The sequence below is a fragment of the Moschus berezovskii genome, chromosome 9, assembly GCF_049115385.1.
Source record: "Moschus berezovskii isolate FMDL1 chromosome 9, NW_MosBer_1.0, whole genome shotgun sequence".
NCBI lineage: Eukaryota > Metazoa > Chordata > Mammalia > Artiodactyla > Moschidae > Moschus > Moschus berezovskii.
This window is the reverse complement of record NC_142468.1, coordinates 29,732,842-29,756,710: the sequence shown is the minus strand read 5'-3', so window position 1 is coordinate 29,756,710 and position 23,869 is coordinate 29,732,842. Positions and strand designations below refer to the sequence as shown.

The 23,869-nt window shown below is 35.5% G+C and overlaps 1 protein-coding gene and 1 long non-coding RNA gene across 2 annotated transcripts in view; one reads left to right on the top strand and one right to left on the bottom strand.

Moving 5' to 3' along the window:
- Window positions 1-23,869, bottom strand: part of LOC148776419 (uncharacterized) — a 166,986-nt gene that overhangs the window by 123,968 nt on the left and 19,149 nt on the right. The window lies entirely within an intron of this gene.
- Window positions 1-23,869, top strand: part of HIF1A (hypoxia inducible factor 1 subunit alpha) — a 48,440-nt gene that overhangs the window by 8,508 nt on the left and 16,063 nt on the right. The window contains exons 2-6 of the mRNA XM_055435408.2: window positions 14,567-14,757; window positions 15,252-15,397; window positions 15,485-15,569; window positions 20,660-20,772; window positions 21,329-21,531. Of these exons, the coding sequence (XP_055291383.1) occupies window positions 14,567-14,757; window positions 15,252-15,397; window positions 15,485-15,569; window positions 20,660-20,772; window positions 21,329-21,531 (738 nt within the window). The remainder of the gene's footprint in view (window positions 1-14,566; window positions 14,758-15,251; window positions 15,398-15,484; window positions 15,570-20,659; window positions 20,773-21,328; window positions 21,532-23,869) is intronic.

Here is a 23,869-nt window from a genome sequence, read left to right as displayed (position 1 = left end):
AGCGACCCCATGGACTGTAGCCCACCAGGCTCCTCTGTCCATGGGATTTTCTAGGCAAGAGTACTGGAGTGGCTTGCCATTGCCTTCTCTGTTGTTAGTATATTAGGATTCTTTTTATTGCAAGTGATGAAACACCGCTGAAACTAGTTTCAGGGGCTGGATGGGGAGGCTGTTACTAGCTCACACAATTTGGCTTTGGTTTAAGGGACAACTAGACCCAGTAATCTTAAGTGATGTCCTTAAAATGTAATCTCAGGCTTTCCCTTAAATTTTACTTGGTTTATATTTTGCTCGATTTGCATGTTGCCTCATTCTGCCAGTGACAGTCTGTTAATGTGGTATGAAATATGGCCACTAAGCATTCCCATGCTTGCCTCCATACAGTTTGTGATGATAAAAAGGAAAAAGAAGAAAAACTCCCTCTGTCTTCTAATATCTACGTATCAGTCTCCTGGATGAATGCCAGTTTGCCCTGCTTGGACCATTATTTTTAACTATGTCAATGGAGTTCTCTGATTACATGAGTCAAATATCGTTTGTATATTATTTGATTGTCTTGATGTAGATTATTAATTATTTCCTTATAAAGGACTCTTGATCAGTGCTGGTATCCTAATGAATGGGCTATAGGTTTTTGTTGCAAAGTGCCTGAATTCATATGCTACAGAGTCTTCTTTTAAGCCTGGTCAGTCTACAACTGTTCTTGCTGTGTGCCTTTGGGGAAGCTTAAAATCTCTTCTCTGGACTAGGTTTTTCATTTCATTTCTTTACGAGAACTGTCATAATGACTGACTACTGGCTAAGAGCTTTGGCTCTAGAGGCTGGCTGCTTGCTTTGCTCCTTCAGTTGTGTAATCTTGCACAAGTTGCTTTACCTCGCTAGGTCTCACTTTGTTTATATGTAAATTAGGATAAGAATAATTGCCTTATAGGATTGTGGTGAGGACAAACAAGATATCAACCCATGTGGGACACTCTTAACAGTTCTTGGCATAAAGTAAGGGCTTAATAAACTGGAAACCATAATTGTATTCATACAATTATTATATTTATTAAGTTGTTTTCAGAAGAGTTCCACTTCCCTGAAATCTCTTGATATTATTTAGAGTCCGTCAAGTCTTCTTTAGGACAGTTTGGCAAGGGCTGATGTCCTTTTGAGCCAAACCATCAGTGAACTTATAATAGTGGTAAGAATAGTTAGTGCTGCTTTTCCTCTACATTGGTATTTTTCTATGAATGTTTGGCCTTTGAAAATTACATGGAGATACTTTTTTTGTGCAGACATCTATAAAATAATCATTTTCTACAGTGGTAATAGTAAAGGAAGAAAAATACTCTGAAGGTTATTTATTTGGTTGTTAGAGGATGGAAAATTAAGAAAGCCTGCTTTTCCATGCATTTTGGGGGTCAAAATTTCATTAAATGTCTGTTTAGTCTTCAGAGAAGAGTTGGAAATTGCCTACCTTTGCAGTAACATAGCTAAAATGTTTATATGAGTTATGTTTCAAATCAGTAGAGCCTTCAATAGGAGTGGAGGAAGGGATACTTTCTTGGATAATAAATTGATTTATTTCAATGGTTCAAAAATTTTTTTCAGCCCTAGACCACTACTCTTAACACCTAAGCACGATGGCCTATAACAGATTATTGCACATTCATTTGTTCAGCAGATATTTGTGCATCTTATTTGTTAAGCAGAGCAGTGAATTGTTGATGGCTCAGCCTATAGTTAAATATTCAGTTTTTTATGTTAATTGATTCATTTATTATGTGCTGCATCTTTTATTTTTTAGTGCAGTGTGATTTAAGGTTTGAGATTCTTGCAAAATAATTGACTTTAGGATTTAAGTATTATTAGTTTAATATCAACCATCACAGGAATATCCTCTATAATTGTGTTTACAAATTTGCCAATCTACTCTGAGAATTTTCTTTATTGTTCAGTTGCTCAGTCATGTCTGACTTTTTGCGACCCTATAGACTGCAGCACCCCAGGCTTCCCTGTCCTTCACTATCTCCCTTAGTTTGCTCAGACTCATGTCCATTAAGTCAGTGAGGCCATCCAACCATCTTATCCTATGTTGCCCCCTTCTCCTCTTGCCTTCAATCTTTCCCAACACCGGGGTCTTTTCCAATGAGTCAGCTCTTCACATCAGGTGTCCAAAGTATTGGAGCTTCAGCATCAGTCCTTCCAATGATTATTCAGGATTGATTTCTTTTAGATTGGCTTGATCTCCTTGTAGTCCAAGGGACTCTCAAGGGTCTTCTCTAACACCACAGTTCAAATATCAGTTCTTCAGGGCTCAGCTTTCTTTATGGTTCAACTCTCACATCCATACATGACTACTGGAAAAAAACCATAGCTTTGACTAGACAGACCTTTGTTGGCAAAGTAATTTCTTTGCTTTTGAATACGCTGTCTAAGTTTGTCATAGCTTTTCTTCCAAGAAGCAAGTGTCTTTTAATTTCGTGGCTGCAGTCATTGTCCACGGTGATTTTGGAGCCAAAGAATTTTCTTAGAGACACACAAAAAGCACATTTTTGCAGCTTTAAATGTTAGAAAGTTCTTTATTCCAATATTTCTCAATCCCAACTAATGTTTAGATCTCTTTTAGAGCAAAGTAATACTTGTAAACCTTTGAGATGTGCCTAGTGACCTCAACATGATTATACCATATTTTAAAATGTAACCCTGTTCCTTTTAGTGATTGTTTGGTACCGATTTGATCATAAACATATGCAACCTCAAACATAGAAGGTTTATAGCATAAGAATAGAGACCTTATAGAGATCTTCTAGATGATCCAGAACATGCTTTTTCCCCTTTTTTCTTACATCGCCACCAAAATAAGAATAAAAATTTGAAATTCTCAGAGTTTACCTTTAGAACCACTTTCACTCTATTGAGCAAAGCCTGCCATGTTAACTCCCACTTATTACTCTCTAAAATTGCATAAATTGCCAAATCTGCCTTTTGTATGACATCCTTTTCAAATATCTAAAGGTACTTGTGTCTCTTTCTTCTATTCCTCTGTAAAAACATCCTTAAATTTCTTTATATTTTAATTTAAAATTTCTGTGTTAAGCTTCTGATTTGTGGAAAGGCATAGGCCATATTAAATACAGCGGCATTATTCCTAGGTGGAATCTGAGAGCTGCTGCTTAGTAATAGTGTTATTTATTCTCTTTTTATAGACAAATAGGATCAGAGGGTTAGTTGAAAATTTATTTTGTAACATTGGATAGGATGGATTAGTGTAGGTGGAGAATCAAGCCATGGCTTCAGAAGAGCTTCTCTTTTGTCATTATTTTCAGAAACTTCATCATGGTCAGCGTTTAGAACTAAATAGGAAAAATCTTCAGGATATGATTTCTGTGTATATACCTTTGTTTTGGTACATGTGTTTTCCTCCTACTATATGAGAAAAAAACTTCATCGTTATAACTTACGTATCTTGTTATATTTTAAGCAAATAATTAAAGAAATATTTTTCTGGGACTTTCCTGGTGGTCCAGTGATTAAGACTTCACCTACCAATGCAGGCATTGCGGGTTTGATCCCTGGTTAGAGAGTAAAGATCCCACATGCCTCAGGGCTAAAAAACTAAAGTATAAAATAGAAGCAATATTGTAACAAATTCAACAAAGTCTTTAAAAATGCTCCACATCAAAAACAATATTTTTAAAAAAGGATAACATTTTTCTGAATATACACATGCATAAAGTTTAATGTCACTGACCTTGATTACCAGTCTCAGTTCTGTAACTATCAAAAGAAAGCATATGCTAAGGGAAATGGAAAGGAATTTACAAGGTAAGAAGGGAGGTAATACAAAGGGAGAAGAGTGGTAGAGTAGGTGATATGATTTTGGGAAAGCCGTTAAATCACAGCTGTTACAGAGAGTGAGTCTCAATGCTTTGATGTTTGTGACATTCATAAAGAGTTTTAAGAACTGACTTATAAAAAATTGTTTCAGAGAACTGAAAAAACATTGCACCATTGTCACATTTTTCATTTAGTCATCTTTACTCCATGGTAAAGAATCCATCTGCCACTGCAGGAGATGCAGGAGACACGGGTTCAATACCTGAGTCAGAAAGATTCCCCTAGAGGGGGAAATGGCAATCCACTCCAGTATTCTGGCCTGAAAAATCCCATGGATAGAGGAGCCTGGCAGGCTACTGTCCATGGGGTCGCAAAGAGTTGGACACTACTTGAGCACGCATGCAAAACCTAATAATGCTCTGATCTTTTGAGGAAAAGTTACTGGTTTTATTGAGCACACACTTTATTACTGACTTATTGAATTGTGCCTCTAGCTTCTTGTTCCCAGCAGTCGTATCTTGTTCTCCCAGCAATTTTACTGCTCACTCAGTTCAGTGTTCTGCCTGACAGACATAGTTGTGGTATGTGTATGTTCGTGCATGCTCTGTCACTCAGTGATGTCTGACTCTTCGCTACCCCATGGACTATAGCCTGCCAGGCTCCTCTGTTCATGAACTTTTCTAGGCAAGAATAGTGGAGTAGGTTGCCATTTCCTACTCCAGAGGAATCTTCCTGACCCAGGTATCAAACCCAGGACTCTTGAGTCTCCTGCATTGGCAGGCGGATTCTTTACCACTGAGCCACCTAGATAGCTAGTGATATATTTATGTAGTTATAGTTAAAAATAAGTTTTTCTCAGTTTTCAAATTTGCTGGCTATCCTGTTAAATTTCTGCTATAAGACCTGCTGCTGCTGCTAAGTCACTTCAGTCGTGTCTGACTCTGTGCGACCCCATAGACGGCAGCCCACCAGGCTCCTCTGTCCCTGGGATTCTCCAGGCTAGAGTACTGGAGTGGGGTGCCATTGCCTTCTCCATAAGACCTGTTGTTGCTGTGCTGTTAAGTCACTTCAGTCGTGTCCGACTCTGTGCGACTCCATAGACGGCAGCCCACCAGGCCCCCCTGTCCCTGGGATTCTCCAGGCAAGAACACTGGAGTGGGTTGCCATTTCCTTCTCCAATACATGAAGGTGAAAAGTGAAAGCGAAGTCGCTCAGTTGTGTCCAACTCCTAGCGACCCCATGGACTGCAGCCTACCAGGCTCCTCCATCCATGGGATTTTCCAGGCAAGAGTACTGGAGTGGAGTGCCATGTCCTTCTCCAATAAGACCTGCTAATAGTTCTCAAAGTGCTGTAGCTTAAGAATCACCTGGGTGTTTAATTAATAGAAGGATTCCCAGGTGCTCACCTCCAAAGATTCTGACTTGGTAAATTGAAGATGAGACTCAAAATATGTAAATTTTATGAGCACCCATAGATGAAACACAAACATCTAGGACTGCTCATCAGAATCATCGGGAAGGTTGTATTTTTATTATTATTTTTTAATGGGTGTCATCTGTTTTTTTCTTCCAGTTTTATTGAGATATAATTCACATACAGCACTGAATAAGTTTAAGGTGGGCAGCATAATAATTTGACTTATATACGTCATGTAATGATCAGTTTAGCAAACATCCATCATTTTACATACATACAAAATTTTTAAAAATGAAAAGTTTTTTCTTGTGATGAGAACTCAGAATTTACTCTCAGCAATTTTCATATGTAACATATAGCAGTGACAATTTATTAATCATGTTGTACACAGAAAATTGTAGTTTAAACCAACGTGCCAAGCCTACGATTTGAATTTCCAGGGTTGGGATCTAGTCACAAATATCTGGGGAGAAAAATTCTGTTGGCAATTGTGATGCATACCATAGGTCAGCCATTGATTAGTCTATGTCCATACTGTATTTTATAGTTACATTCTAAATATGTGGCAGTGTTAATGTCTTACAGTCCAGATATATTGTCTGTGTTTGTAAAGAATTTGGGCAGATTTTTTTAAAGAGAAGGTATTTAGTAAACAATCTTTTACTTCTCTGGGCATTTTTGAAGGACACATAACAAAGTATTTTCCTAGAGCAGAGGGGCTCAAGGTATTCTCCAGACCAACATCTTTGGTATTACCTGCTAATTTATTAGCATTACAGATGATCCAGTCTTTCAAATTGGAAACTCTGATTGTGAGGGAAGCTAAAGTTTGAGAAACCTCCATCTTAGAGTAATAGCTTCACATTTTTTGGTTTAATTTATCTAATACTTTATATATTGCAGGGGATCAGAGATTTTTTTTTTTGAAAGGCTCAAGACTGATTCTGAACCAAGAGAGAGATGATTTTTAAATCATTAGTGAAGAAAAACAAAAGCATATTCTTTTTCAAAACAACTTCATTACACACACACAATCATGTAAACAGATGTAAATGTATTAGCAAATTAAGAAATTTAATTAGTGCATAAATAGGACATTTACATATTAAAGCTATCTCAGATGTGATACAGATTTCATTTTCAGAATGTACCCTCTAATTTCAAACTGATTCAGTTTTTTCTTTTTATTTCCCTGGAACATTAGAAAATAGTGTTAAAACTAAGCACTTTGTGAGATTATTGGAAGGTGAATAATCTTTCTCTAATTGTGGACATTTAAGAGATCATAAGTTTATAAGTTGGATATATTAAGTTGGAAATGGCAACCTGCTCCAGTATTCTTACCTGGGATATCCCATGCACAGAGGAGCCTGGTGAGTGACAGTCCATGGGGTCACAAAGAGTTGGACATGACTTAGTGAATAAACAGCAACAACTAAGTAAGATAACGATCATCTAAACCAAAAAAATTTTAAGCTGCTTTCAAAAATAATACAATTGTATGTATTCTCAATATTTTTTGCTAGAAACAAACTATTTCACCTGTTTTTTGGCATTTCAAATTAATTACAAAGTGTTTAATTTTCAGAATCTGAAAATTGATTAGAATGAGAAACTAAAAACATTGAATTATATTGTTTACTCAGTTTTACTTTCCATTCCCTGGAAAAAGTATGATTGTACTTGCTTTATTCCAAAATGAAGAAAAAAAATTGTTTTCAGTAGTCTTTTTGGGAAACACGTTTAAAAGTTACATGACTGCTACTTTCAGGTTTTTCAGTGCAGGTGCATTGATAGTGTTAATTCAATGGGAATTTTTCTTAAAAACAAAATAATCTGATTCTGCCATCTTGAAACTGCTAATTTTTAACGTTTGTAAACTTTGCTAAACTTTTTATCATTGTATTTTTCTGGTTTTATCTGTGCATTTGTAAGTTATAAATTTATTTATATGCATACATATGTGTTACATAGAGAGAAACTGATTCATACTCAAATTTTGTTGTAAAGTCTGCTGTTTTTGCATACTACTCTATCATATCTTTGTAACCCCATAGACCGTAGCCTGCCAGGCTCATCTGTCCATGGAATTCTCCAGGCAAGAACACTGGAGTAGGTAGCCATTTCCTCCTCTAGGGATAATAAGAATACTTTTAATAATAAATACAAAATACTTGTCTAAGGGTTCAGTTCAGTTCAGTTGTTCAGTCGTGTCTGACTCTTCGCGACCCCATGAATCACAGCATGCCAGGCCTCCCTGTCCATCTCCAACTCCCAGAGTTCACTTAAACTCATGTCCATCGAGTCGGTGATGCCATCCAGCCATCTCATTCTCTGTCGTCCCCTTCTCCTCCCGCCCCCAATCCCTCCCAGCATCAGTCTTTTCCAGTGAGTCAACTCGTCGCATGAGGTGGCCAAAGTATTGGAGTTTCAGTTTTAGCATCAGTCCTTCCAATGAACACCCAGGATTGATCTCTAGAATAGACTGGTTGGATCTCCTAGCAGTACAAGGGACTCTCCAGAGTCTTCTCCAGCACCACAGTTCAAAAGCATCAATTCTTCGGCGATCAGCTTTCTTCACAGTCCAACTCTCACATCCATACATGACCACGGGAAAAACCATAGCCTTTACTAGGCAGACCTTGGCTGGCAAAGTAATGTCTCTGCTTTTTAATATGCTATCTAGGTTGGTCATAACTTTCCTTCCAAGGAGTAAGCGTCTTTTAATTTCATGGCTGCAATCAGCATCCGCAGTGATTTTTGGAGCCCAAAAAAATAAAGTCTGACACTGCTTCCACTGTTTCCCCATCTATTTCCCATGAAGTGATGGGACCAGATGCCATGATCTTTGTTTTCTGAATAACCCTCCCTTAAAAAAAAAGAACAAGGTTAGAAATCAACTTAATGAAAACTTTCATGTCTTATAATAATTACAAGGCTCTCTTGGAAAAGATTATATAGAAAACAAAGTGAATCAACTATCATGTTTCCAGCTGGACTAGGAAGACATAAAATAAATGTGAAAAAGGTGTTGATTTAATTGGTTAAGAACATTAACTATACCTCATGCATTTTCCTGAATAGATTGCAGTGATAAGGGAAGTAATCTTAAACTTCAAGCTTCTTTTTAGCAAGGTGGTATTCTAGTTTCTCAGCTCTCTGCCTGTGCTCTAAATCTCCCCTCTGTTGAGATCACTTACTCTTCCTTGGTGATGGTATTGGTGCTGTTCACTGTTAATACTGCTTAGTGATTTATTTATTTTTTTTAGCTTTTTCCCCCCATTCTAACTTATGTGTAGTATGCTTACTTATATTTGAAAATGCATATCTGGATAATCACAGTAAATCCCAATAGTATGCCTTGTTCATAGTGCTGACATTGTTATGCTGTTTAATTATGATTGTAATCTATAGGATCATAGGAGTGCTGGTAAAGCACAAATTCAGTGCTGAAGTCAAATCAAATAGCAGATTTGGGCCAAGTACTAAAGCCACTTGTGCATGTTTCCTATTAAGAACACAGAAATGAATGAGGCAGTTTCCTGCCTCCAAGAAGCTTTAAGGGACTGTTCAGTTCAGTTCAGTCGCTCAGTCGTGTCCGACTCAGAGGGACATAATTATTGCAAAATAACCAGAGTGGTCTGATCTAGGGGAGAGGAGCAGTTTTGAAAAAATGCAGAGACAAAATGATGATGGAATTGAATTTTGAAAGTTTCTCACATAAATTTACCAAGTTACATATTGAGAAGGATACCCCAGCAGAGAGAGTAGGATAGTGAGCCAGAAATGAATAAGCTATTATCCTTTTGAGTAACTATACTGTGGCTGAAGAAATGTGGGAAATGATGAGGATGAAGAGATGGGCAGGAAACTAGCTAAAGGAAGGTTTCACCTGAATAATTAGACTTTATGAAGAGTACATTTGATGGGATTTTAAGGACAAAATCAGAGTTCTTATTTTGAAAGTATCATTGAGGTAGTAATTTGAGGGCAACATTAAATGAATGTGACAGTGAAGATTAGTTCAGTCAATGATTCCTAAATTTCACTGTGTATAATACACATTTTGGGAGTTTAGAAAAACCCAGATTTGGGGGCCCTACTTCTGATCTACTGAATCAGATTTACAAAGATAGAGCCCAGAAGTTTGAAATGTTGACTTTCCCAGGTAATTATGATGCACCTTGACCGGCATTTGCGAATATTGCATTAAGTAACTAGTAGACTAAGGGGGAGGCTGGCTGTGTTCCATGAATTCTGTTCTGCTTATCACTATATTCCAAGTACCTCCACAGTGCATAGTACTTGATAAATATTCAATAAATATTTATTGAGTTACTAGTTCTTGAATGAAGTTTATTCTGAGGTTCAGGAAGGTCACTTCCCATCTAGTGTTTTGGTTCTCTAAAATATTATGATAATTAAAATACATATAACGAAAGCATTGTATGTATGTGAAAGCAGTACACAGTGCCTGGCACATAGTAAGTGCTCAATAAGTGTTTGAAGGGGGGTAATTCTCTACATCTTTTCTCTCAAGGTACTTTGTGTACCAGAGTACCTTGGCCACATCTCCTGAAGTATGTATGCAGATTGGTTTTACTCTGGGGATCTGAATGTTATGCAAATAAAACACCAACAATAGTGAGCTAAGATATTTAAATTAAGTACAGAGATACTCCTTTGTACAAATTAAAAATAAAGTCTAGTGAGAGTATATGAGGTAGACTGGATTACTGATTCTCTCCCCTTAGTGTTTGGCAGTACCAATTAAAAGTTGCTTTGCTTTAAGAGGTAGTTGGTGGGGCAGAAAGATGCCTTGCCTTTCGATTAGAAGTTTGGATTTACAAGCAGACTCTAGAAAAGAGTTCCTCTGAATAGTTTAGGATCAGGTTCTAAATTCCAAAGCCAACCCCTGTACCTCCCCTTTATGTCTTTGGAGATGTGAAGGAAACCAATTTTGAACTTTATAATAATGGTCTGGACTTATAAGTACTTATCTTGGTAATTAAAATAAGTTTCTGAGAGGCGGCATAGTCTAGTGTTATTTAATACCATGGTTTCTAGAGTCAGACTGCTTATTTGAATACAGGCTTACCATTAATTAACTGCGTAAACTTAGGTAAACTGTTCATGTTCCATTATCTGTAATATGGTGATGATATAATAATTTAAATAAGTTAATAGTTGAAAAATGTTTAGAATACCAATGTTTACATTGTATGTACCATGTATAGATGTTTAGACTCAAAGCTACAGGCCAAAATACCAACTAAAGAATGAAAATTTCCTTGGAATTTCCTCTGACCTGAGGAGATGTCAAGAAGTACCGGGCAGTGAAAACAGTGAGATACACAAATTTTACCTAACAGCTTGGCAAAAATTAAAATGATAAAAAAGATCCATAATATTGATATATTACTGCAGAAAACATGGGCAAATAAATACACACATTCGTGGGTTGGCAGAGACAAAATAATGGAAACAGACCGTTTTGGAAAGGATAATTTAAATGCCACATCCTTTAGATCATGGAATTTCACTTCAGAATGTCTATCTTATATAAATACTTACATGAGAAGTGCAGAACAACAACTTGTACCTTCAAGGTCAGAAAGAATATTTAAAGCAGCAAATAATACAGTTGATTTTTAAGAAATTTATACATTAAATTTATTAGAAATGTCTGATCATCTGTTAACATTTTGAATGATTATGATCTAACTTCAGTTCTTGAAGTCATACATATTTACAATTAGGAATGCCAACAGGCATTTCTTGTGCAGTTAGTAGATAATACAGATGCATTAACATATATGCAATTGTTTTGTATTCTTACTAATCTGAAGAATAATAGGCATTCTTTGTAAAATGCCTATTGCTTATTCATGAACTCTGTACTCAAGAAACTGAATAAGAAAGCAGCTGTAAATGTATTTCCTATACAAAATCATATGAAGATATAACTGTTAGCTTTTTGTCCAGTACTTTATGTTAAATAATAATGAAATAGTATGTGAAAGCTAGAGGATCACAAAGATTGAGCTATATTGCTAGCTTATGCAAACATTGATTCTAAAATGGTCATGGAAATGGGTAAGCAAACTATTCAAAAGACAGAATTTTTACTGTACTCTTGACTGATTTCTAGCATGACTATCAGATTATGAATGGCACCTTATGCAGACATATTAATAGCAGAACTTTACTTGATCTGTATTAATAAAAACAACATAGATGGAATTGATAATTTAGAGAAAAACGGTACCCTTATTTGCATGCTAAAAATCTGCCTGTTCTGGTCTACAAAAGTTTTATTGTGCCATCTAAGAATAAGTAAGTAAATAGTACAGGATTCACCTTTGTGGAACCTAGATTCCATGTTCTACTAGAAATAATTATTGGTCAATAGTACTGTAATTCTGTGGGGTATGACCTGATAAAAAGAACCTTATTGTGAGTAGACAAGAAACTGGGCAGTTCAGATGCTGAAACTTCTATTAAGAGTTTTGGAAGTTTTAGCTTTAACCTGAGAAATGTTTTAAGAGCTCCTAGAGTCACATGTGAAGAACACCAGATAAATTTCTTCATTAAATCTTTATTACAGGTCTCCTGATTGCTTTATGTCTAGATTGATTATGAATAGAAGATATACTGATTTTCATCACCTTCTTCATCTAATTTAGGTTTGTCAGCTCTTGAGGTATCATATTACTTCTTTGATAAGGCTTACTTTTTTTTTCCCCAAAAAACTTGGCTAATGCTCAAATTCCTGTTCTCACAGTCTTCACTAGCTTATACATTGTTCTTTAAACGTTTTTTTCAAACTCATTTGTAATGGATTTGTCTTATAAACTTAGTTGCCATATCTTGGACAATCATTATCTTCAAAGTTCTGAACAATACAAATATTTCTAAAGGTATGGAGATAATACATCATGATGGTTAGCTTGATCAGATGCCCTTTAAAAGCATATAATATGTAATATAAGGATTTGTTTTTCACCAAGTATTTCAGTTGGGTAGTAATTTGTTGGTAGCTTATATTTGGTTGAGAAATTAAATGAAAGAGGGCTTAGTAAATCTGATGGAAGTTTCTGGTAAAATTCTGATTACCTGGACTAATTATGGCATTTGAATCAATATCCATGTTTATCATAAGATCATTGATTATCACTCTTTTTTTGTTGTTGATTTTACTTGAACCAGATAGGAGTATGTTTCCCACTGCCATTGCTTCCTCTTACCTACCAATCCAAAAGGGAAAAGAAGTGAGAGAAATAGTGTCTGAGATGTTAAACTTTTATTATTGTACATTTAAAACATTTAGTTAAAGTCAATGAGAACAATGAATGCAAATAAAAAAATGAAGTTTTAGACTGAGGACATTGTCAGATTTTCATGTTAGCCTTAGCATGTAATATATTTTTGTGTCTTTTTAAAAAAATTCTACAGCATTGAGATAATCCTGATTCACAAATACCAAGTTATAAGTAGTAATATTTTTTAATAGCTCACCTTAAATCTCAAGATACTCAAGTTAAATTGATCTAGATGCTTGAATTGAACTTTTTCTGTCAAAGTTCACTTAATAATAGTAAATATTCACATACCTTATGAAAGTATAAAAGTCAGATGAGCACACAAACTTGAGCAAGTGCTAAAACTGTATCACCACTGTTGTCAAAACACAGATGCTAGAATTTCACTTTTTATTATACAGCTTAACAGAAGCATACTCTTGAGAACGAGGACCTTGCTTGTTTTTGGGAATGGTACTTCTGTGATTGAATCTGTAGCTTTGCAGATCGCTGGAGGGAGAAGATATTTACCTGGAAGCAATTATGTACTTAGTTCGTAGACTATAAGGAAGATTAACTGAAATAATGCTGGCAAGATCCTTAACATACTCTACTGCTCAGTGCTTAGTAAATGGTAGTGGTTATTTTCAACATTTAATAAATAATTGACTTAATTGGATTAGGTTGAGGGTCATAGGAGAGCAGCTGACTGAGGTAGAAGCCACACTCTGCATTAAGAAGATAAAGCCTTGTGGAGGAGCAGAGAGGTAAATAAGAAAATACCTGCATTCAAATCCTGTCTGCTACAGCATGGCTATTTTTAACCTAATGAATCCCAGATTCCTAGTATGTAAAATAGGGATAATATTTAATCTATTTATAGATTGTTTTGAGAGAAGTAGTACAGGATAATGTTTGACATGTAGTAGGTTTTTAATACGGAGAAGGCAGTGGCAAGCCACTCCAGTACTCTTGCCTGGAAAATCCCATGGACGGAGGAGCCTGGTAGGCTATAAACAATAGCTACTAAAGAAGCCGCTAAGGCCAGAACCAGGTTAGCCTTGTCTACCTTCAGCTGGGTCAGGAGGAATAGATGATGCTACATAGTGATGCAAAGAAAGATGGTTCTGCTTGGATGACTTATGAAAATCTTTCTAACTGGTTTTATTCTTGGAAGCATTGCCTAAAGATACATAATTATATTGACACCCTCAGTAATTTTCTTGGGGTTCCCAGGTGGCTCAGTGGTAAATAATCCACCTGCCAATGCAGGAGACTCAAGTTTGATTCCTGGGTCAGGAAGATCCCCTGGAAAAGGAAAGGGCAATTCACTCCAATATTCTTGCCTGGAAAAATCCCATGGTCAGAGGAGCCTGATGGGCTACCATGGGGTCACAGAGTCGGACACAACTGAGCACACATGCATGCATCTTCACCAGTAATCTTTCTTAGCCTGTTCTCTTAAATTTTTAGTATTGTGCCACATCTTTTTTTTCCCCTACCCCTGCATTTATTTGGTACCTTTTGTGTCAGTAAAGAAAAGGGACTAAGGCAGTAAGCAAGCTGAAAACAGTAGCTGATTATAGATGCTAATATAAATTCCTATAGCTTATAGTCTGGATTGCTCGTGTGGTAGGGGAGAGGGTAAGAAAGCTCTGAGGACTACTTATGAATGGCTGTGAAAGTACAGCCTTAGATATACAGGCTACTTGTAAGGTTTTGGCCAAATCAAAAACATCCTCTAATTTGATGTGCCAGGGAGGAAACACTGGTTTGGAGAGATAAAAAGTTTTATATTGGACTTCTTATGAGAGTTCCTTTTGTCTACAGTAATCCAAAAAGTTGTATAGCTATCTTGTAAAAATACATTTATGTAGTAGGATAAGTCTCTATACAGTTACATGGCATCTTCTAATCTTTTCATGGTAAAGAGAAAAATGTAAAATGAATTTTATTGAAGCAAAGGCAAACTGACGTTTAAATTTTTGTCTTTTTTTTTCTCTCCTCCTCTTTTGTTAAATAGGATAAGTTCTGAACGTCGAAAAGAGAAGTCTAGAGATGCAGCCAGATCTCGTCGAAGTAAAGAGTCTGAAGTTTTTTATGAGCTTGCTCATCAGTTGCCACTCCCCCATAATGTAAGCTCGCATCTTGATAAGGCGTCTGTTATGAGGCTCACCATCAGCTATTTGCGTGTGAGGAAACTTCTAGATGCTGGTGAGTTGTTTTACAAGGGCATGATAGGTCTAAAAATTAGAAATCAAAAGTAATTGGAAATTACTTTTAGAAGGTGGTCTTACTCTCACTTCTTTAACATGATATCCTTTTTATTACCTACTTTTAAAGCTTCAGTCAGGAATGTTAAGATATTGGCCTCCCTCTCCATCTTTTACTTTTGCCATACTTACCTACCTACCTATATTTATCTTACTTTTAATGACATGACCCTTCTCTTTTCAGTGGTTTGCCTTGCTTCATTACTTTAAATAATCATTAAAAGCAGCTGGCAAATCTAAATTTAGTCTCTGTTCTCTGGCCTTGACTGTTCTGTATTAAAAGAATGACAGAAGAAAAAATTTAAATATATGGAAAAAATATGTGCTACATGTATTAAATAAAGTATCTGGGGAAAACTTATATAAAATCATCTGAATATTACTGTCATTTAAGTATAAAATTTTAACCATTTTTTCTTCTTGTGTCTTTTTTAGGTGATTTGGATATTGAAGATGAAATGAAGGCACAGATGAATTGCTTTTATTTGAAAGCCTTGGATGGTTTTGTTATGGTTCTCACAGATGATGGTGACATGATTTACATTTCTGATAATGTAAACAAATACATGGGATTAACTCAGGTAAAATGCCCACATATTAAGAGCTGTTCTGTATGTGTTTATGATTTTGTTATAGATCTAATTTTTTAAATGTTTTTATTTTTACAGTTTGAACTAACTGGACACAGTGTGTTTGATTTTACTCATCCATGTGACCATGAGGAAATGAGAGAAATGCTTACACACAGAAATGGTGAGAAGAACAGTTTTTTGTTTGATTTATTGTGACAGGTGATTTTACTTAATTGGATACTATCACTAATCTTAAAATTTTGCTGTTGTACTAACCTAAAGGAAATGGCAATCCACTCCAGTGTTCTTGCCTGGAGAATTCCAGGGACGGGGGAGCCTGGTGGGCTGCTGTCTATGGGGTCGCACAGAGTCGGACATGACTGAAGCGACTTAGCAGCAGCAGTGGCAGCAAGGCAAAACCTCATTTCATGCTTGATAAAATGTTACTCTGTTCTTTTTTATATCCATGTTATTCTATTGTTTAGAAATTTCATAAAAATACCTACGTTTTGAAAAAAGCCCATGTAATTCTGTAAATATAGAGATATAAGACTTGATAAAATAAAATGGAAAAATAAATAAAAATCAGGACCAAGTAAATTAATTTAATATTAATATTAAGGCAAGGAAGTCAGTCATACATATAATAGGATTTTACATAGTTTAATATTAAAGTTAAGGTGCCAGTTTGGGTTCAAACTGAATGCCCAAGGAAAAGTTCACCAAATTTTAAAACATAACTGCTTATGTGACCCCTCAGATTGTTCATAATAATTGAATATTATATAGTTCAGTTACAAAGTATTACATTACAGATGCCCTTGCATTTTTTGTTGTTGTTATTGAGTTGCTAAGTTGTGTCCAGCTCTTTGTGACCCCATGGATTGCAGCACACCAGATTGTCTTTCACCATTTCCCTGAGTTTGCTCCAACTCGTGTCCATTGAGTCAGTGATGCCATCCAACCATCTCGTTCTCTGTTGTCCCCTTCTGCCTTCAATCCTTTCCAGCATCACAGTCTTTTCTAATGAGTACACTCTTCGCATCAGGTGGCCAAAGTATTGGAGCTTCAGCTTTAGCATCAGTCATTCCAGTGAATATTCAGGGTTGATTTCCTTTAGGGTTGACTGGTTTGACCTCCTTGCTGTCCAAGAGACTCAAGAATCTTCTCCAGCACCACAGTTCAAAAGCATCAATTCTTTGGCATTTAGCCTTCTTTATGGTCCAACTCTCACATCTTTACATGACTACTGGAAAAACCATAGCTTTGACTATATGGACTTTGGTTGACGAAGTGATGTCTTTGCTTTTTAATATGCTGTCTAGGTTTGTCATAGCTTTCCTTCTGAGAAACAGGCATCTTCTAATTTCATGGCTGCAGTTATTGTTCACAGTGATTTTTGCAGCCCAAGAAGAGAAAATCAGTCACTGTTTCCACCTTTCCCCCTTCTAATTTGCCATGAAGTGATGGGACTGGATGCCATGATCTTAATTTTTAGTTTTAAAGCCAGCATTTTCATTTTCCTCTTTCACCCTCATCAAGAGTCTCTTTAGTTGTTCGCTTTCTGCCATTAGAGTGGTATCATTACGTATCTGAGGTTGTTGATATTTCTCCCAGCAATCTTAATTCCAGTTTGTGATTCATCAAGCCTGGTATTTTACATGATGTACTCTGCATATAAGTTAAATAAATAGGGTGACAATATACAGCCTTGAGGTATTCCTTTCCCAATTTTGAACGAGTCAGTTCTTCCATGTAAGGTTCTAACTTGCTTCTTGACCTGAATACAGGTTTCTCAGGAGAAGGGTAAGATGGTCTGGTATTCCCATCTCTTTAAAAAAGACCTACTAGGACCTTTAACTTTTAGGAATGAATTGTTAAAAATAATCAAATGTTCCAAGATTTGAGGAAAAAGTACTTTGTGTATTACAAATCTTAACAAATAAAGTCTTTTCATAACTGTGCCTTCTTAAGCAGAGTATATGGATCATAACTGGATCTTTCTTTCATGACTCAGTTACCACACTGAAAATTTGTCACTGTGCTCTGCAGTTGTTCTTTGCAGCTCTCCCATTTAAGTGTATGTTTGTTTGTTTCTACATTAAACCTTATTGATTATTCTTTGTCAGTCATTCTTTATGGTTTTTGTTTTAACCTCATCTCATTTCTACTAAAAGTTAACCTTTATTTAGAAATTATCTGTGCCAGGACACTTTTCTGCATTTTATGTGCTTTTACTCCTTTAAAAACCTTATGAAGTTACAATTTCTGTTCTACTGAGGAAACTGAGTTATAGAGTTACTGAGTAACTTGCCGAAGATTATTTGGTTAGCACAGTGAGGGTCAGACTAAGGTAGAGTGGTTCAAGTCCATACTCCTTAGTACTTCAGAGCTCTTTCTATGTTCACCAACTCTCAATACATTCCTACTGCCATTTCTTACCTTGGAGCCCTCTTCTGTTTTTTAATTTCATGTCGTGTGTTTACTGTGAACTTGGAAAAGCAAATGCATACTTTTTAGAATTCTGTGTAAAGGAGTAAATATACTCTGAGCAAGGACCTAAGTGGGTTGATGAGTTTAATATATAACTTCTAGTGTTTATACTTTGACGTTTGTATTGGCAGCTCAGTGCTTCCCTTGGTCTAGACTATAAATGAATAGATATTTGGAAGTCTTATTTTGGTTTGGTGATGATGCTAATGCATTATTCTAAATCAGATCTAGTCTACTTATTACAGCTTAGATGTATTTTTTTAAAATTTATTTATTTATTTTTTTGCATTTCAATAGTTTAATATGAACAATCAGAACTAATTAACAGTATAACAATGTTTTACAACTGAAATAATTAAAATAAACTATAAAATTACTACATAAAACAGGTTTGATCTAGCTTATTTACTTTCTATAATCTCTTCAGTGCTGGCAAAACCATTTATTTCTTTTTTTTTTCTTCATGTTTTAATAAACACTTCGTCTTTTTGTATTGCTTTCTTTTTCATCACAATAATAGAAATATAACACCATATATCACTGTAAAACACATTTCCACATAATAGATGTATGTTTTTAACCAAATGCTTTTGTTAAAGCACATGTACTACTCTTATTGTAATAGATTTGTGATTTAATTATGAACTTAAAATAATTCCTAATGGTGGTTAGTGAATTTCTGATATTTTGTTGGGAAACAAAAATGCAGATTTTTCACTTTTAGCAAAGTAGGGCTGCTACAGTACAGTACATTTTAATGATATACTAAGAGCCTATGGTATGTTTATACAGCATAATTCTATTTCATTTAAATTCTAAAAAAAGAATTTAGAGTTCATTAAATTATTATAAAGTATTTATTTTTATAGAGCTGAAAACTTAGTTGTTTAAAATTTTTTTTATTAAGAAAATGCTAGTAGTTTTCACTTACCTTAGTGTTAAATTTATCTTCATGTCCCAGTTCAAAGGCTTTAGGTTTCCAACGGGCAATCTAATTCAAGTTTAGATTATGAAGAACTGAAAATACCTCAGAGACTTTACATGTGGATCTCTGCTGCTACCACAAGGACCCTTCCTTGTCCCCCCCGCCCCAGCCCCAATACACACACCTATACCATCACCAAGGCCATTATGGTTCTTGTCGCATCTTTTTAAAATTCACTTTCAATTGCTTCCAGGTAGGGCAAATTCAATCCTATTTAAGTAAACCTGAATAACTTGTATCAGCACCAAGACTGTCCCAACTTGCCTGTGTTCCATAATTCTGAGTATGAACTAGAACTCTTCTTTCTCAAGAGTCTAGTATTTCTAGCTATGCAAGCCTAAATTTAAATGTATTCTTTTTGACTTGACACTTTCAATATACTAGCCTTAATATCTCCAGATCTTATTTTAAAGGTTCTCTTTTCCCTTATTGCCATTAATCTTCCAAGTTTTGATAGATTCTACCTCTTCATTTGTCTTTTGTCACCCTTTTTTTCACTTCTACTGCCTGCTGCTTAGCCCCTCGTTACCATCATTATATTCTAACACGTATATATTGCTGCTATATTAATGTTCCTTAGGTTGCTATTGTGCTTCCCAACTCAAAATTTTTTGGAAGCTGCATTTGTATATTTAAGACTGATGTAATTGTGGCACCCATGGCTCTTTCTAGTTATAGCCCTAACCATCCCTTCTAACTTTGTCCGATTACTCTTCTGTATGTACTTTATATTAGAGTCAAACTGAATTATACACTAAAACAATTATGCACACTGTTCCCCAAATATGTGATGTTTTTTCTCAGCTCTATGTTTTTTACTCTTCCTTCTGCTCAAATGTTGTTACTCAACTCTACTTACTGAAATTATAATGTCTGTTTTTCTGAGAAGGACTTTTTGATTTCCCCTTGACTTAAACTTATCTCCTGATCTCTCTTTGTACTTTTTTAAAGTGTTCTTGTAAGTTTTGAGCATTTACTTTACATTGTGTTGTTGTCACTGACCTCACTACATCTACTCAATTTTTAACTTCTTCTAGACAGGCATTTTGTCCTGTTCATCTTTATATTGCCTGAAATAGCCAATCCAGATCCCGAATAATGAATACTTGAATGAAGTATTTGGCTTGAATCAGACTGATCAATGAAGAGAAGAAATCAAGTTGCTCTTTGTTAGTTGAGTGTAATCTCATTTTATTAGTTATTGAGGCTTAGAATGGGAGTAAACACACTTCCGGTTAATATGTTTTATTTTTTCCCCTAGTAACAAAGTAGAGATAATTTCTTCCTTGCTTTAGAGGAAGATTTTAGAAAAATCAGATATATAAAAATTTTATTTGTTATTGAAGAGAAATTTTATATTTTAAAAGTTCTATAAATATACAGAATGTTTGTTATAAATTGAGCTAACACATTTAGTAAAAGTTTGGAGGAGTTTGCTTAAGTTCATTTTTGGGGGGAGTGTGCTTTATATACTGATAACACAGTTAGGGAGCATATTCATACCATGTTTATATTTCTTTGTAATCTGACCATCTCTAATGGCTTGAATGTGAAATGATTGTTATTCTCATCTCACCATCTCAGGGAATCACTGCTATTGTGAACCCATTACTTACTACAAATGTATTAAATCCCTTGGATGTATTCTAATGAGCAAAGCAGGTGTGAAGCATTGTTCTCATATTGAGACTTTTCATTGAGTAGCACCTAGGTACTGGGTACTGTGCTGCTTCTACTGTAACAAATTTGTGTATTTAATTATGTTTTTAAATTTTATTTCATGTTTTCATTAGGCCTTGTAAAAAAGGGTAAAGAGCAAAATACACAGCGGAGCTTTTTTCTCAGAATGAAGTGTACCCTAACTAGCCGGGGGAGAACTATGAACATAAAATCTGCAACATGGAAAGTAAGTATAAAAATGATCTGTGAATGCAGCTGATTTCTAGATAAATTAATGCATCTTGACATTACTAGTATTAAGACAGCATTAGAACTATGAGGGAAAACTTATTGTTCCTTTATGTTTATAGATTTGATATCCAAAAAAGTTTAGTGATTCATCAGTTAAGAGGCATGAACTTAAGTTATGTGCACTGTTGGCTTTGCCAACCACCCAGTGTTTGACTCTTGATACACTTTAATATTTTATTCATTGTTGTGTCATTTCTTTGCTCAGTTTTGAAACATCATCATCAGAGCAAGAAATAACCATCAAACAGATATAGTGGCCAGATAAATGAAAAACAAGTTCAGATTTGTATGAAGGGAAATTTTTTCAAGGACTAATCTTATGGTACCTGAAGAGTAGGTCATGGGTGGTAGTGTAGAAAAAACACTGATTTTCAAAAGTATAGTGATCTACTAATGATAGTAAACTTGCCATGTCAGACTCAACTGTCTCTGTATTTTGTTTTTCACTAGCATAAGTTTTTTAAAAAACTGCTGTTTTTCTTCATACTCAGGTACTTCACTGCACAGGCCATATTCATGTATATGATACCAACAGTAACCAATCTCAGTGTGGGTATAAAAAACCACCAATGACATGCTTGGTGCTGATTTGTGAACCCATTCCTCATCCATCAAATATTGAAATTCCTTTAGACAGCAAGACTTTTCTCAGTCGTCACAGTCTGGATATGAAATTTTCTTATTGTGATGAAAGGTAAGTGAAATATAAAATATAACTTGAATTTTTTTAATTAGTCCACAGAATTGTTTTAACTATTGACTATAGTAAAGACTGAAAGCTGAAAGAAAAATAGACCTCTTTAATAAATCTAGTTCTCTAGTTGTGGTGTGCAGGCTTCCTTCCACTTAAGTTGAATACAGTCATACATCCTCGAATTTGGTAAGATTAACTTTATAGATTAATTCAACCACATTTATTGAACATTTACTGTGTACCATGCATACTTACTCTAGCAGGTGCTATCCAGTGATTATTAAGATGAGGTGTTTTTTTTCCTATAGGTGTTCTAATTTATTTAAAGAAAAATATTTTAGAGACATACAGTACATAATTTGAGGAAGGATTACTTCTGGTTGTGGACTAGAAAGGAAAGTCTTTGGTCATCTCCTCATCCTACGTATTTTTCCTGAGCAACTTTATCCATGCTGATGGTGCTGTTTCGCAGATTTCTATCCATTTACATTTAATTGCCAATTTGATATTTTTATCTAGATAGATATTCTTCTGTATTATAAACTAAATATTTCCATACTTGACTGAACCACTCCTATCCCAAAACAACTTCAGAAACAGTTTTTCCTTTTACAATACCTGTCATGATTAATATACCAGTATAGACATATAACTCCAGCAAAAATTGGAAAGTCATCCTTAACTTTTCTTTTGCTCACTGATCTACATTCTGTTTCAAAATCTTAATAGATTTACTATGTATGTCTGCTCTATTCCCTCCTTCCACTCTTGCTTTCCTGCCATTGAGTTCTTCAGCTCATTATTACCTTTGGCTTGAACTATTGCCATTAAAGTCTCCTAACTGCATTCTACCAGCATTTGTGCCTTTTTAATCTCATCCAGGTTTCCAAGAAGTGAACTTCCTAATGTGAAAATCAGATCATGTCTTGTGAAAATGCCTCATTGCTTCCCTTCGTCTTCACACACAAACTTTTGTTTATAAAAATATTAGAAGGGTAGGAGATTTTTATTTATCAAAAGAAGACATGCATTTTGAAAAGCTGAAAGAAAAATAGACCTCTTTAATAAATCTAAACTTAGCATGGCAAGGAAAGATATTTATGATCTGGCCCCTGCTGACTTCTCCCCCCAGTTTTTTTGTTTGAGGAGACTTTTGACTATTTTTGACTGTGCTAGGCCTTTGTTGTGGTGCACGGCCTTCCTCGTTGTGGTGTGCAGGCATAGTGGCCCTGTGGCATGTGGGATGTGACCAGGGATCAAACCTGTGTCCCCTGCTTTGGATGGTGAATTCTTTACCATTGGACCACCACAGACGTTCCTGATTTTCCCGAATTAATCAGGAAGATGGGACGACTCTTCTGATGTAGCCCTTAATACCCTACTTCCAGAGAACTCCACATGCTATTTTGTTGTCTTAGTACAGTGATAGTTTTCTTAATTCCAGACACAAACTTAGCTTCTAAGAGTCACTTACTGCATCTACTTGTAGAGCTTTCTTTATTTAAAAAACTACTGTTCCTTATATGTGGTCTGTCATAGCCTTTTTTCTGTTTCATAATTATTTGCTTGCTTGTCCCATTTTTTACTGTAAAACTGTAACATAGTGGCTGAAGGCATATGTTTTGTAACCAGACTACTAAATGCTGACTTTGCTGCTTGTATCCAGTTGATTTTAGACACATTTCTACTTTTCTTTGAGCATGAGTTTGTCACAGTATAATACATGTATATTTGTATTATCTTAAAATTGAACGTTATACAAGAAAATTGATTTTAAGACCTATCCTACTGGACGGGAAAATGTGACAAAGCACTGGCTTTGGAATCACATAATTCTTGATTCAATCCTGGCTTGTAGTCCTGGTACTTAGTGTGGCCTGGGTGTTAGAACTTAGCTGTTCTAAATCTCATCTTCCTTATCTGTGAAATAAGGGCCATGCTTCAAAAGGCTGTGGAAAGGATTTTAAGAGTTTGTTGAGTGCTTAGTGCACATAGTGACTGCTTCACCACTGGGGTTAACTTTAAGAAAAATGAAGACAGAAATGCTAAGAGATATGGTGTTTGGTGCCAGTATTTATATCAATGCATGATAGAACAGATATGCCCATCCTTCTTCAGGAACTATCTTTATGTTTTTGAACTCAGTATATAAAGTGTAGGGGTGGGTTGGGAAGAAAGGAAAGTGATGGAGTTAGAATGATAATGAAAGGGAGTGTGGTTATATCAGAAAGCTGGCAAAATGGTCATGATAGAGAGCTAAAAGCAGCCTGCTTAGAAGCCAACCAAGTAAGATTTTGAGTTTGACCAGGAGATAGATGTTTTCTGGTTACTCTTTCTA